General features: G+C 45.4%; 1 protein-coding gene across 1 annotated transcript; it reads left to right on the forward strand.

The window, feature by feature from the left end:
* The first annotated feature begins 1,947 nt into the window (after positions 1–1,947).
* On the forward strand, positions 1,948–5,175 carry PRR15 (proline rich 15). Its single transcript, XM_014786045.2, has 2 exons — positions 1,948–2,310; positions 4,043–5,175. Exon 2 carries the CDS (start codon positions 4,194–4,196, stop codon positions 4,578–4,580), a length of 387 nt encoding a protein of 128 aa, XP_014641531.1. The 5' UTR covers positions 1,948–2,310; positions 4,043–4,193; the 3' UTR covers positions 4,581–5,175.
* Positions 5,176–15,319: the final 10,144 nt, after the last annotated feature.

A 15,319-nucleotide genomic window follows, 5' to 3' on the forward strand; every position in this document is an offset into this window, starting at 1 on the left:
CTAGTCCCTTCTGCCTAATTTCTCCTTCGCTTTCATGTCTCCATTGAAATGTTTTCACTGCATGCAAGGGTTATTTGTAAGGTGTTATCATTAAATCAATGAAACATAACAGAAATATTCCAAGTTGTTAAATATAAATGGGAGGGATGAAAGAGAATGCATTTTTCATTTCAGCGGTTAGTTGGTGTTCATTTATTAACAAAATGCTGCCCCTTTGTTAAATCACGCATGATGAGGAGCTATTTGGCAGTATTAATCTTCTTTCCCTAAACATCTTCATTCTTTCATCTGTTTGATCAACAAACAGTGTAGCAACCCAGCTCCCCAACTTCCTAGTGGGGATGACACCTTTGACAAGGGCCCTCCTCCTTAGTCCAGTGTCTTCACCTGTAATGAGATGGCACTATGATGACTTGTCCCGTCCTCATAGTGGGTGGCCTGTCTTTTTTCAGTCCTGGTGCTATCACAGAACTTTTACTCTCTAAAACTAATCCCAATAAATAGATGAAAATGCATCACTTTCAAATACACACTGCTGTGCATATCATTTTAAAATCCAAGAATGCCAACTAAGAAGTTAATATACAGTATTAATATTTTTATATCTCATGCATTGAAATACTCTATAAAAATTCCTTTCTGCTAATTCTATATTGTAAGTTATTTGAGGTAGACAGGACGTCTGTCACTACTTTTATACTTCAGAACGTCCTCAGAACAAAGACGCTCAGACTCAGTTGCTCTGTGCTCAGTCCTTCAGAGGAGTTATAGTTCTTTGACGGGCCGGCCCGGTGCTGTAGTGGTTAAGTTCGCGTGCTCTGCTTGAAAAAGAAGAGTAAACCGGAATATGCAGCAGGCTGCACCTCTGCCTTCATTACTGAAAATGCCCTATGTCAATACCTTTCTGTCCAACCAATAAAAAGCACCGATACGTGCCTGGGAGCAAAGGCCTCCTGAACCTTGAAGCACTTCCCTGGTCCACTTCCTGCAGCAGCTCAGGGCTGGATTTACACTCCCCGGGTGGGGCGTACATCCAGACCTGAGGGAAATTCACGTCCTCACTTAGTCGTGTTAAGAGCCCAAGACGGGCAGGTTGCGGTATAACGTGCTGGTTAAGACCGCGGGAGCTGAAGTCAGACCTCCTGGGTTCAAATCCGGCTCTGCCACGTCCCAACCATGCAACCCTGGGTAACCATTTAACCTTTCAGTGCTAGGATTTCCATGCCTGTCAAGTGAGGGTAATAGTAGTACCTAGCTCCTAGGATTGCTGTGAGAAAAAAATGAGTTAATCCACGGAAAGCCCTTGGAACCGCGCCTGGCTGGCACACGGCAAACTTGTTAATATTATAGCCTTTCAACTAAGGGCGCCGAAACTCCGCAACATTTTGCCCGGGTACGAAATAGCTCATGTGAGTTACAAAACTTGGGGTCCCTAGAGCTAAGTGGCCATGCTTGGGGACCCGGAGAGGAAGGGGAAAAAAATCAGGGGAGAAGCAGAGGGAGAGCTGCGGCGACATTTATCTACCACAGCCCACCTCTGTCTCCCGGCTTCCCGTCTCCTCCAACGTTGCTTCTTCGAGAAGGAGTCGGATGGGTGAGCGGCACAGCACAGCCTTTCTCCAATCAGACACCCCAAGGCTGGCGCCACGTATGCGACCTGATCCAATCTCGTCCCCGGGAGGGCGGGAACGCGAGTTCCTACCTACACCTGTGGCAGCGGTGGCCGCTTCCTGGGGTTTTTTTTTTCTTCCCGCTGTACTGGGGTTCTGGTTTCCTGAATCATTTGGCGAATAACCAGCAGGTGGGCAGATGCCTTCCCGCGCCGAGGACAGACGCGTAGGAAGGTTCAATGCACCGGAGTGAGCAGCCGGGGTCCCATCTCCCGGCAGTTCCGCGGCGGCGCTAGCAGGGCAGAGGGACGCGCCCGAGAATGAAAAGCTACTAAGCGGGAGAGCCTGCCTGGGCATTCACCTGGGGCAGTGAGCTTCGCACCCACTCGCCGCGGCGCCCTCCGGTTGGAGCCGACCGCGTTGCGAGCCCGGGGCTGCCGCCGCCGCTGCGGCGGGCAGAAGTTGGAGGCGGCGGGCAGAAGTTGGAGGCGCCAGGAGAGACCAGCAACAGCAGTGCAATCAGCGTAGCGGGACTGCGGAGATTTCGGCAGGCCCACCTTCCAGAAAGAAGCCCGACCTCCCGAAGACCGCGCAGGGGGACGCCGCGCCCCCGCTTTCTAGGTTGTCCCAAGCGCACCCGCTCCGTACTCTCGGCGGCGAGTGCGGCGCGGAACCGCGGGGTCCTGGGAAGCACGAGCAGGTGAGCAATCAGGGTGATCCTGCCAAGACGGAGCCCATTGCGGGGTGTCACCCTAGGGTGCTCCCCCGGCGCTCGAGGAGGAGTTGCGAACCTCAGGTGCCCCGCGTACATTTGCGTCGTTTGCGATCTTTTCCTTGCGCAGCTCGTGCGAAGCCCTTCCGTACACACAGTTGATTGTGGAGAACAAAGTGTAGGGTAGAAGACAGAAAGCAGCATCAGGTCATCCCACCACTCCCACCAGTGAGTAACTTGGGGTGCTTTTCCTATCTGTAAAGTAGAAGGAGCAGGATGTTTGCAAACTCAACTGCAAACTGTGCCTAAGGGTGTGGGTGGCTTTTGTACGGAAAGAACTTTTGGCCGTGTTTTCTTCTATTGTTTTGTAGTCGCAACCCGAGTGTGCCCTCGGGGCGTCCTGGGAGGACCCGGTGCGGCGGTCTCTGCGCGCCCCGGAGGCCGCTGCGCCGCCTCGCGTAGGCGCTCAGACTTTCTCTCCCCGCAGTTCGGGGAGAAGAACCTCCAACAGCAAACACCGCTGAAGTTTCGTTCTCCCGCGCGCCGGCGACTCCCAGGAGCGCCGGGCGCGTGGGATGGGAAGGAGCCCAGCGGAAACCTGGACAAGAGCCGCGGCGCAGGCGAATCCTACGCATTCTTGGAGTTAGTGGCGGGTAGACCCAGCACAGACAGTGGGCAGAGGAGTCTCGCTTCCGATATTAGTACCTTAAGTGCTAATACACAGCCTTTTCGCTCCGCAGAGTGCGGTTTTAAAAGCTGGGAAGAAGCAAACTGGAGTTCCTGGTTGCGCGTGCTCTCTCCTTTGGAGGAGGGAATTGCACAAGGAAAAGAACAAAAGCCTTTAATTTGTAACTAAAAATCTCTAGCGTTGAGTCGCCTAGTACAAACAGACTAGGTGCATATTTTAATACAGAGCTAAGGGAAGAGAACATTTGCTGTTTGGCCTCATCTAAGCCGTCGGCCGGGGGTGACTTCAAAGAGGCACAAGATTGGCCTCTGGGGAATGAAAGAAAGAGCAGGATGGCGGCTTTCAAGGGAAGTTAAATCTAGGCATGCTTTTCTGAAAGTCACAAGGCAGAAGTTATGTCAAAATCAGAATTTAAAAGAAAGAAAACACCATGAGCTTGTCCCTCGCTCTCAATGGCATGTAAATTCCCTTGAAGAATCACATCGAAAAGGATCCTGGGACAGAAGTCTATGGAGCAAAAACCTTTGAGGGAATTTCAGAACTGTTCGACAGAGGTCTAATATTCATTGTTCACCTATAGCGGGGACGCTCTTGCTTCCGGGCACCCTTCTCTCAGATGCTCATCCAAGGAGAGGTTGTTCTGGGTGGGGTGGGTCACCTTTGGGCGTCCGTCTACCATCAGGCAGAGTGACAGGACAGGCCATTTTGCCCCTCTGGCGCGGTTAATCCAGATGCCCCGGAACCTCCCTTGGGTGCCCCTCGCGCGCTGACCACTGCACTTCCCCTGGCGGTTAGGCAAAGGTTGAGACCGGGCAGTGCCAAGACTCAGGCTCGAGACCAGATGGTGGCGCCGTGGAGGCCACTGGGCTGCCTGCGTCCTCGGGGGCACGGCGGTGCCCTCTGAGGGCTACGCGGCTCCGGGCGCTCGGATCCCGGCCAATCCCCAGCTAGGCGAAGCGAAGGGGAGGAAACGGGATTAGAGGGCACGGGACTTCGACAAACCCAGTAACCAAGTTTTGTTTTGTTCCCCAGCACAGGCCGCTGCCTCGGCTCCCACCCCGCAGCCTGCTTGCGAGAAGCCGGGGACAGGGCGGAGTGGACGCCGGGGACCACCTGGAGAGAGGGGCAGCTGCCGCGAGGCTCTTCCCCACCCGTGGCGCCCGGGCCCCTTGGCCGGACTGCCATGGCCGACAGCGGCACGGGCAGCTCGGGCCCCTGGTGGAAATCGCTAACGAACAGCAGGAAGAAAGGCAAGGAAGCCACGGTGGGAGCGCAGCCTCCTGCCCAGCCTGGCCCCGGGGAGCCTGCGCCGCCCACGCCGCCCAGCCCGGACTGGACTAGCGGCTCCCGGGAAAATCAGCACCCCAATCTCCTCGGGGGCGCCAGCGAGCCCCACAAGCCAGACAAGTTGTGCGGGGAGAAATCAGGCAACAGCCGCCGCAATTTGAAGATCTCGCGCTCGGGCCGCTTTAAGGAGAAGAGGAAAGTGCGCGCCACTCTGCTCCCCGAGGGAGTCAGGTCCCCGGAGGAGGCGGGCTTCCTTGGTGACCCCCACGACGACAAGCAATAGCCGTGGCGCTCCAGGACTGTCTCTCTTCCCACCTCCCCAACCCCCAGTGCTAAACCCGAGAGAATTCTGACCCGCCCCTGTACCATGTGTCTCATCCCACCAAATTCAGAATGTTCACACAAGGCCTCCACGATTTTGTTTTCCTAAAAATTGAAGTGTCAGTTGAGTTTTCCGTGTTTCATGACTCGAGGATGTATTAAATATTTATTCGTGGTAAGGGAAGATACCTGCCACAGAGGAAGTTGGCATAAGTATTTTGTTCTAAAAGCTTCTGTGGCCCCCACCCCTTGTGTCACCTACAGAAGTGAGAAGGGTACTTCTCTAAGAGATGGTAGCTCAGCTGGAACTCTGCAGCCTCTCAAATGAGGAAGGCCTGCTCTGATTCAGGACTTGCTCTTGGAAAGCAAACCAGGATGCTGTTTTTAATGCCTGAGAAACGCACTTTAGAAGTCCTTCTGTAGACTTACACCTTAAGTGAAGGGATGGGAGAGAGCAAGCATTAAGTAGAAGCATTTCAAGTAGGGCAAGATTGCTTTTAATGTTGAACTACACAACTGTACTGCCTGTTTTAACGTGGACTATTAAAATTGTTGCACTGTAAGACTTAAGGCGACTTTTGTATTTTTTCCATTGCAAGACTGAAGCGCATCTTAAAAGCATGCAAAATCCAAGGTGACAGAGGTAATCATTTGCCACACAACATAATACTCTTGGAAAGCTGCAGGGAGGGGAACATTTCTAGAAACTAGCAACAGCCAGACTGGAACCAGTTAGCCGGATGTCCCTATTTACTAATCAAATTCAAGAAAGGGAGAGAGAGAGACCAATTCATTATTCCTCAACTCTCTTTTTATTTCAGTGCATCTTCATAAAATAGGATGTCACAATGCTAGTAATAATTCTTTTCAGTATCCATTGTTAATCTTACTAACAGTTATCTGTAAACACTTACTCGAACAGATGGACTGAACTCTTAGTTTGTGCAAAGCCGGCGTTTTTCCCATCTCTTTGCTTCAAAAGCTTATTTTTTTAGTTTGAGGTATGCATTTATCTAGTTTCAAAGGCTTTAGACTCCAACCTGAAGATTCTTAACAAAAATCTACCTGCTTGCTTTTGTTATGAGCTTCAAGTAAAAGAGTAAACAGATACCACTTGCTTTCAACAAATTACAAGAGAGTTATTGTAGTGGTTAAGATCCACTGGGATCTTTTCCCACTGCAATTCAGTTCATTTATAAACATTGAGAAATGCATAGCAGGGAAATTACAATGATCAAAGTGTATACATTTTTTTAGATAATTACAAGCAAGAACTTGATTGATGCTTCTGAATTTGTTATATAGAGAGAGGCAGCTTTTTGTTTCTTTCAAATTAGTAATTTATAAAATAGCAAGGATGTTGATTGTCTAAAGAGATTTAACAAAGAAACTTGATGAAAATGGCTATAATAGATTTCAATTAGCAAATCAAGCTTGAGTACCAGCAGATTAATAGAGTTTACCATTTGGTACATGAGTTTCCACGTACCAAAGACGCACTTCAAAGAAAATTGTTTACATGAGGATTATGAACATCTTACATTAAAAGAGAAAACATGTGAGCTTTTAAAAAAAAATCATAAAAAGGCTTTTTTGTTGTGTATTTAGAACTGGGAAGTATGTCACCAAAGTCTCATCAGGGTGAGCTTCCTGGATGAGGAAGACTTTGCATCAGTTTTAAGGGGGCCCACCATCTCCAGACTTCAGTGAAGAGGGAGTTGGGAACTTGGACTTGAGAAGAGGTTCATGGTACAGGAGGTGACTGTGGGCTGGCAGAGCAATGGGAGTGAATAGAGCAGAAGCTGTCGAATAAGGCTCTGGAACACCTTCATAAAGTATTTTAATTTCACTCTGTAAAAAGTAGTCAAAATTAAAATGGATAACTATCCAAAATACTTTTCCAGGAAACCAGTAGATTAGGACTGGACCCATTTATAAAATTAAGCCTGCAATTGCATACTTTTAAAATCTTACACGACCTCTTCCATAGTTTTATTGTTTTAAAGAATTTTTTCTTAAGGATTCCTTTAGACTCACAAAACATTGGCATTTTCCCAGCTTCTGTGTCTAGTTTTGGATCCCATCCAAGTCTATAATTGCTGCAGATAATCAATAGCAGACATATAGTGGTGGAACTTATTAACATACCCCACTGTTCTGGAAGAACTTAAAACTGTGCTAATGGTGGTTATGACAGTGAGTTTACAATCCGCAGTTGAGGTTTGTAATTACATAGTTTCAAAGCAGTCCTAATTATGCAGTGGGAGGAACGCATTGATTTAATCCCAACTCAGGGAAATCAGAAACCAAGCAAAATTGGTGGAATAAAAAGATCGTGAGACGAGATAATTTGACAAAGTGTCTTGTGGAGATTTATATGTTTTACAGATGATTAATTACATTTCCATAACATTATACAGATTTGAAAATTTTTTAAACCTCAAGATAATTTATGGTAAATAAGGGGAAAATGTTGAGTTAAATTTGGAGTTAATTAGGTTACAGAGTTTTGTTTTCTTTAAACCCCTTACACATGAAATTTCACTCACAAGTTGGGAAACCATTAAAGAAATTTTAATACCATGCTTCCAAATGATACAAGAAAAAGGGACAAAAATCTAGTGGTGTGTTTGCTAAATAGTTTTGTAACCATGATAATTATATGCACAGGGTAGTTTTTGCCTCAGTGACTCTCCCTGCAAAGTCAGTGGCCAGGCAGTGACTCATATTACAGGTCACCTGAACGTCCCTTTGTGTTCCTGCTTCTATTGTTCATCACATTCTGACTTGCATTTCAAGAGCAGAGGCTGTATTTTGCATATGCAGTTCAGACACTCTGCTTCACTATAACATTTGGCAATATCTATTTGGCTTTGAAACGTAGTGTGAACTCAGCAACGCTGATCTCGTTGAGTCCTTAGAAGGGAACTATAAACCTAATGGACAGTAGCATTGACTAAAGCTTTGTCAGAAATAGTTCTTCTCCTCAGAGTCAAAGAAGAAAATTTTGGCACCTTGAAATAAATAAATAATAAAAATTAGCAGAAAGAATTCCAAATACAAGGTGTACCAGAAAGGCATAAGTAAAAGAAGGAGACATTAATATCAGTGACCACAAGCGAACTTTTATGAAGAAAAGAGAGAGAGAATATTATTTTTCCCTGGCTGAGAAGTGTCAGCCAGACTAGAAACAAAGACACAGAAAGCTAGTTTGATAGTTGCAGTAAGGGAAACTGATCTTTGAAAAGTCTATTTTATTTGTGGAGCATTTTATTGTAATTATACAGAAATTTAGGAGATTCTTTCTTGGGATAAGCTTGAGTTTATCTCCATGATAAGTAGAAAGTGGGACCAGAGATATTTTATACCCTTGGGTGTCCACATACAAATACCTAGAATAAAAACAAGTGTGCAGCCCAGGGCAAACTTTGTCACTGATAAACTGTCTCATTATAGCATTGTTCTCTGTACTCCCAACCCCATTCTCACCTTGCCTCTGAGTCCTCACACATGCATTCCAATTAGGCTCAGAGGCGGGGAAGAGGGGGTGTCAGGAGGCCCAGGGGCCTTCCCCAGCCTCCTGCAGGCACAGCATATCGACAACCACTTTGTCAAAGATGGCCCTGCAGATTTGGAAGATGGGATGAACAGCATTCACAGGGAGCGGAGATTATCACTAAGGAGATAGGATGTAAGGAAAGCGCACAGGCCTTGCCCTAGCAGAGGTCAGTTGACCATTTGTATAGAAATGGTCATAGCTAGAGAACACGATAAATAAGACCGACAGAAGATCTAAGTGATCCTTCTGGATATTCAAAGCAAGGAATTGAGTGCTGCTTCCCAACTGAATTGTGCTACAGATGACAAAATGACGGACTCATAATTATCACGTCACAGTTGTTCACATAACCTCATGCAATAAAAAGATCCATGAACGGAGTGCCTTTATTTTTGAGATGTATAACAAGACTGTTCACCCACAAGACAAAAATTTCTGGCCCTATGGTGGTGCTACCACCACCATACTGTCATCTGGCCTAACAATTGAGGTAATTCTGCTATATAGGAGCATAGAACCTCATTATTCACGTTTAGAATCAAATTGCATTCATATCATTACAGTATATTAGCATTCAAAGAGTGTGCTTTCACAACCATTATCTCATTTGTTCCTCATAACTAGCCCTCAAGGGTCCCAAATCCTGCCAACCCACCTGATTCTCTAATCTTGTCTAAACTCAATTTTTTCCATTCCTGTTGGTGTTGTCCTAGGGTAGGAATTCATCCCCTCCAGGCACAGGGGCCTGGAGACAATCATTTCTTAACTCTTCTCCATACTGTGTTTAAAACTGTGCAGAATAAGGTCAAACCCCTTCACAAGGGCTACCACCCATGTCCAACCATTCCATATGGTTGACAATCCCCGAGAGTGGCTGTGCCTTGCCATGCCTGCAGGCTTCTGTCTGTCCTGTTGCCTCTGCTTGGCATATTCTTTCCCCACCACTCTCCTGGCAAAGCCTCAATCAATCTTCAAGATTCAAGAGTCTCTTCCCATGTAACTGTCATCGTCCTTCTCCCTCCAAACAGAGCTGATCACTGTAATGGGAAACGTGTATAAGTAGTACATTCAAGCCTGTTTTACCCACCAGCACTGACCATATGAAATATATGTCATCACGTGTCTCTCCGCTCTTGTAGCCAGGGAGCTCAGGGAAATTCAAGGGGTAACACTCATTCTTCATGAACTCCTGGCTAATCTATAAGGACGTGGACCCTCCAGGTTGCACGGGGAACCAGCATGTAGCTCTTGGTAGGACCATAATCTCTTCTCTTCTCCTTAAGGGAAGCAGGCTATGTCTGGCTGGTAGAGAAATTTCTGAGAGCTTAATCAGGAGAGAGAAAACTACACAGTCATTTGAACAGGTAGCATTTAATATAAAGAACTATTACCTGTAACAGGGGTTGGAATAACGAAGCATTGGCTAGAAGAAGTAAGGGGAACCCTAAGGAATGCAGGATAGGATATAAGGAGCAGTCACTTGCCTGGAGCTGAGACAGAGCGCTCAAGGAAGAACCTCTCTTCCCTCCAACACCCTAGACCTTATTCGAAAAGGCACAACTGTGACCCACTGATTGGCAGAGAAGTTGCTATAGTCCTACACTGACAGAATTTGCTGGAAACACACCTACTAGAACTGGTTATTGTAGGCCAATGGGCACTAAAGCACTAATCACTAAATTCTTTGAACCACATGGATACAGAAAATATCACTGTGTTAATACACTATGGGAGAAAATTTGTGTTTCTGTAGGCTGGGCTACCTTAGTTTCAACAGGGCAGTTGCTTGCCCATAAAGCGCCTTTGTGAAAGGAGGAAAAGGTGCTCCTTCTTCTGGGTAGACTTCAGCCCCCACACACTCCCATGGCAGGTGCTCTTGTGCAGTAAACAACATACACAGCCTTACACAGCAGCTGCGCCTCCATGAATAGACGCAGCCATGCCACGAAGGTGATGGGATTCAGTAAAGGACAGACTGGCCTGCCAGACAGGAAGCCCAGTTTTTAGACCCATTTTTCCAACCAGTAGTCGTGTGGTCTCAGGCAAATTACTTAACTGCTTTGGTAATTACTTTCAAATTACTTTCATTTTCTCACTTATAAAATGAGAAAATTCAGACACTTCAAGTTCAAAAATTCTATTATCGTAATGTCTATGTGAGAGAAACAGTATCTACCTTTATATTCAGAAACAGACCAGATCTCCAATACATGTGATAAATTCCAGAGTAGGATTGCAATCAACATGGTGTTGCTCACCATCGAAACCATATTTTTCTGGGCTATGATCAGATCCACCAATATCAGCTCTTCCGGCTAACTTGAAATCTCCTTTGTATACAGTACAGATAGGGATATAACTCCTACTCGTCCTTTAAGTTTTAACTATGACATTTGTTCCTCCGGTAAGAGCCCCAAGATGGAGTTAGGTCTCCCTTGTCTGCGTTCCTGCAATGTGGAAACAGACTCCTGCCACAGCCCTATCCCCCACACAGTGGTGTCACTATCTCCACCACCAGAGGCTCAGCTCTTGAAGACGAGGGACTCTGATTTCTGCTGGCTCTGCTGTGGCCAGCACATTGTTGAGCCAATGAGGATTTTAATCAGTTTTCTTGCAGAAGTGGAATAGTATAGTAGTTGAGACAGTGGGCTCTGAAGTCAGATGGTTAGATTTAAATCCTGGTTTTTCCATTTACTCTCTGTGAACCTAAACGAGTCACATAACCTAGCTATGCTTTCATTTCTTCTTGTTTTTTTCTTTTTTTGTTTTGTTTGTGGGTTTTGTTTTTTCCCTGTTCTATTGAGATATAATTGACATATAATATTGTGTTAGTTTAAGGTTTACAACATAGTGATTTGATACGTTTATACATTGCAAAATGATTACCACAATAAGTTTGGTTAACATCCATCACCTCACATAGTTACAAAATTTTATTCTTCTGATGAGAACTTTTAAGATCTACTCTCAGCAACTTTCAAATATGCAATACAGGACTGTTAACTGTAGTCACCATGCTGTACACTATATCCCCAGAACTCATTAATCTTATAATTGGAAGTTTGTACATTTTGACTCTCTACACCCATTCCGCCCTTTCCCTCATCCCCCACCCCCCCGCCTCTAGCAACCACCAATCTGTTCTCTGTTTCTATGAGTTAATTTTTTTTTCTTAGATTTCACATATAAGTGAGATAATATAGTATTTGTCTTTTTCTGTCTGACATTTCACTCATGCTTTAATTTCTTCATCTTTAAAAATAATTATATCCAATTCACTGCTTTGTTATGAAGGTTACATGGAAAGTATACAGAACTGACCTCCACACATGGTGAACTCTTAATAAATATTAGCTGTTATTATTATCATCAAAATTCTATTCTAGGGGCTGGCCCGGTGGTGTAGTGGTTAAGTTCACATGCTCTGCTTCAGCGTCCTGGGGTTCATGGGTTCTCATCCCAGGTGTGGACCTACACACTGCTCATCAAGCCATGCTGTGGCAGCATCCCACAAACAAAATAGAGGAAGATTGGCACAGATGTTAGCTCAGGACCAATCTTCCTCATTCAAAAAAAAAATTGAATTCTATTTATGCAATATTTGTGTGGAAGGAAGAAGTGGGAAGGTAAAATGGAGTTTGTCCCAGGCCCTGTATAACTTTGAAGAAGACCCTGAAGCAGTTTAGAAATTCAAAGCCTTTCCAGTAATTTTATAAATCCAAGAGAGCTCAGGCCAATGCACTCTGACAGCTGATCATAATCTGAAACAGAGACCATCTTTAGAATTGTCTACTTGCCAGAAAGGAGAAAAGTCACAGCTGTGACGCACCTTGCTTGTCTAGAAGGAAAAGTTGTTCTCATTATTCAACTACAGCCTTATTGTTGCAATCTTCAAAGTTAGGGTTTTCTTTTTCTTATTTTTTTACTTATCACGTTACCAATACAAATTCGTCACCAATCCTTTGGAGAATGCTAAAGAAAATTTCTCATAACCCCGCTATCCAGAGTAAGCACTTCTGAGTGTATTTTCTTCCAGTAATTTTTTTATGTATGTGTTATATGTGTGAGCTTGTGCATGCATTTAAAAACCCTGCGATAAAACTTTATTTTAAATTTTTCCAACGCTGGATGAAGCATGATGAGAAAGGAGGGGTTAGCATCAGCCTAAAATGATTGTGGCATGATGGTTACTCTGTCCCGTTTAAGACCAAACCCTAAGAAGCCTCTCTGCAGCACTGAACCCTGTTGGCAAATCCCTCCTACCTGCAAAATTCCTGTTAGCACCGGGAACTCAACCTGCTCCTGAATTTCTTCCCCTCTCACTGCTCTTCCCTTAGCGTTCCCAGCTGCTCAAGCCAGAAAACTGGAAGTCTTCTCGGTCCGTCCTTCCTCACTCACTCCCACTCTTCATTGACCAGTCTGTTCTGTATTTCTAATAAACTTTTTCAAATCTGTCCACCTCTCTCCATCTCCCCTGCAACAAACGGAATCCAAGCCACCCGTTTCTCTTACTTGGCCAAGCCCGGTCGCATGCTCACTGGTTATCTCTCTATCTAATCCGCACCCCCTGCCCCCCACAATCTGCTCCCCAACCCATCACTGAACTGAATTTTTTAAAAAGTTAAATTTCAAAACTTTTTAAAATGGAAAGCTAAATTGAACATCTCCTTCCTCTAACAATCTCTGACGAGATAATACCCTTGAGATAAAATCTGAAACCATTACAAGTGCTTTAGGGCCCTGCAAGGGCCAGCCTTTGCCCATTTCTCCAACTCTCTCTCCCCGCCAGCCGTCCAGACACTCTCCATTCCAGCCAAAGCAGGCCCCTTTCGCTTCATTGAGCACCAGGTCTTGGTACATGTTCTGCTTCTGCCTGGAAACCCTTCTGGGGATCAGGTTTTCCAAGGCCCCAGGAGTTTGATGAACCTCTTTTGATGCCCCCTTTCTCTGCAGACTACCAGTGTTTTTGAGGACGCTTTGCTGCTTGAGCGACCACATGGAATGGAGCGTTAGTGGAGTTATCTACTTAATCCGCTGTTCTCCCTGTGAGGAAATGCAGGTGACAATATCACTTAATGGTGTTTTTGCATGAACTAAGTGCACGGTAAAAGCATATCTCTAAGAGATAAACTGTATAGCCCAGGGGAAGCCCTCGGTAATATCAGCTATTTTTATTCTTACTCCTGAGTAACGGGTTGAGATTGGCCAGAAGGAATATTTCAGTGACTTTCTTTAAGAACTGGAATGTGGGGGCCTGCCCCGTGGCCTAGGGGTTAAGTTCTGCGCTCCACTTCGGCAGCCCGGGTTTGGTTCCCAGGCGCGGGCCTACACCACTCACTGGCGGCCATGCTGTGGCAGTGATCCACAAACAAAATAGAGGAAGATTAGAACAGATGTTAGTGCAGGGCAAATCTTCCTCAAGCAAAAAGAGGAAGACTGGCAACAGATGTTAGCTCAGGGCAAATCTTCCTCAGCAAAAAAAACGGGAATGTGGAGGCTCCATTCTCTAGGGGAATCCCAAGAAGTCTGCATTTTAGAAAACTGTGGTTATGTTCTTGTTCCAAAAACTCAAGGATGGGTGGATATGGGGAAGGGTCTAAGAGATGGAGAAAAAGAGAGAACCGCAGGTCCAGGCCCTGGGCTGAGGATTCTATACTGTCATCTTTATGTTCAAGAAGGAGAATGGAATTCTGTGTTATCATCTGTATGTTCAAGGATGTACTCTGAACCTGCGGTGTTTTAGTGAATGCATTTAAAGTGCTGCCAGATCCCCCAAAGAGAAAGGTAAAATCGGGAAATGAAGAGGCAGTTAGCTTGGAGGGGAAACGCCATGGTAAGTTTCAGGAATGCCTAGGCATGGCTTAGGTACTTATAGAGACACTTTGTCAACAATAAAATCTTGAAAGCCCTGGGAGTGACCATTCTCCCTGCATTTCTGATCTTAGGGACCGGTGAAAGAAGAAGCAGCTTTGTCCCCAAGATCCACATGGTTTACTCAAGCTGTCCACTGCTGTATTAATGCAGGTGGGGACTTTACGTGGGACAATTTCAGCAGAGGTGATGATGGTAGGAATTTAAGGCAAGCCTCAGGTAGCTCACTGGCAGTTCCCTGGAGTGTTTCAACGCCTCTGAGCCTTGGCAGATCATCCTTTGCAGGAAGTCTGTCTTAGTCTGAGTTTACAGAAGGGTGTGTTTTGATTGAAGGCAGCTGCTCACATCTTGACTCTTGGACGTATTCGAAGTTTCTTTTATACCGAGGCCAATTCTCAGGAATTAGATGGAGAGATTGAGGCAGGGGGAGCATAGGCAGCCACAGAGCAGGAGATGTAGCCCAGTGAGGGTTCCAACAGGCATAAGAGTCCTGAAGGGAAGTGCCCTGACATCCTCTGGTTGGTTGTAATGAGAACACTGGGGCTGTGGCCACCTCTGACCCTCGCATAGCCAAGACTATAGGCTCTAGGGAGTATTTGTGGGGAAGAAGGCCGTTCTTTCTGGTCCACGGGGACAGGGAGCTATGGCTTTTCAGGAATGAAGACTAGAATTTTCCCCAGGGCACCCTTTAATTGTGGGGACACTTAGCTGTCTTATTTTTGCAATGTAATATTTAATTTGGGGGCTATATAACTTCAGTGCAAATCAACAACTATTTATTGAGTACATGGTCCATACAAACTCCTGTATGGGCCTTGGGACAGAAAATGAAGAAGATACAGATGTTTTTAGTGCTTCACACGCTTCATAAATTTAAGACTTGGCTATGTCCCTCATTTTATTTATTTATTTATCAAATATTTATTGAGTTCATTCATTCTTTTATTTATTCAATGTGCCTATTAGGTACCAGTCAATGAATTAAACTACAGATGCAGGAGAAAATAGGATCTAAATCTATACTTACTTATAACCTTACTGCAATAAAGTGTAATAGAACAATAACAGTTTGGAGACTGGTGTTGGATCATTCAGCAATCATTCAGGATATTTTGATGAATTAATTACATCTCAGGTATTGTGAGTGACCCAAAGATGTTAAACATGCTCCTAATCCTGAGCCACTCACCCCCTTTGCTTCTAGACCAACATATCTGCCCACCTGAGCTAATATATAGGAGAGGCCACCAGCAGAGTGTGGTGTTCTGCCT

This window comes from Ceratotherium simum, chromosome 1 (genome assembly GCF_057802395.1).
Source record: "Ceratotherium simum simum isolate JZ-2026a chromosome 1, ASM5780239v1, whole genome shotgun sequence".
Classification (NCBI taxonomy): Eukaryota; Metazoa; Chordata; class Mammalia; order Perissodactyla; family Rhinocerotidae; genus Ceratotherium; species Ceratotherium simum.

Coding starts and splice junctions, on each gene's coding strand:
- PRR15 (XM_014786045.2), top strand. CDS start 4,194: ATGGCCGACAGCGGCACGGGCAGCTCGGGCCCCTGGTGGAAATCGCTA.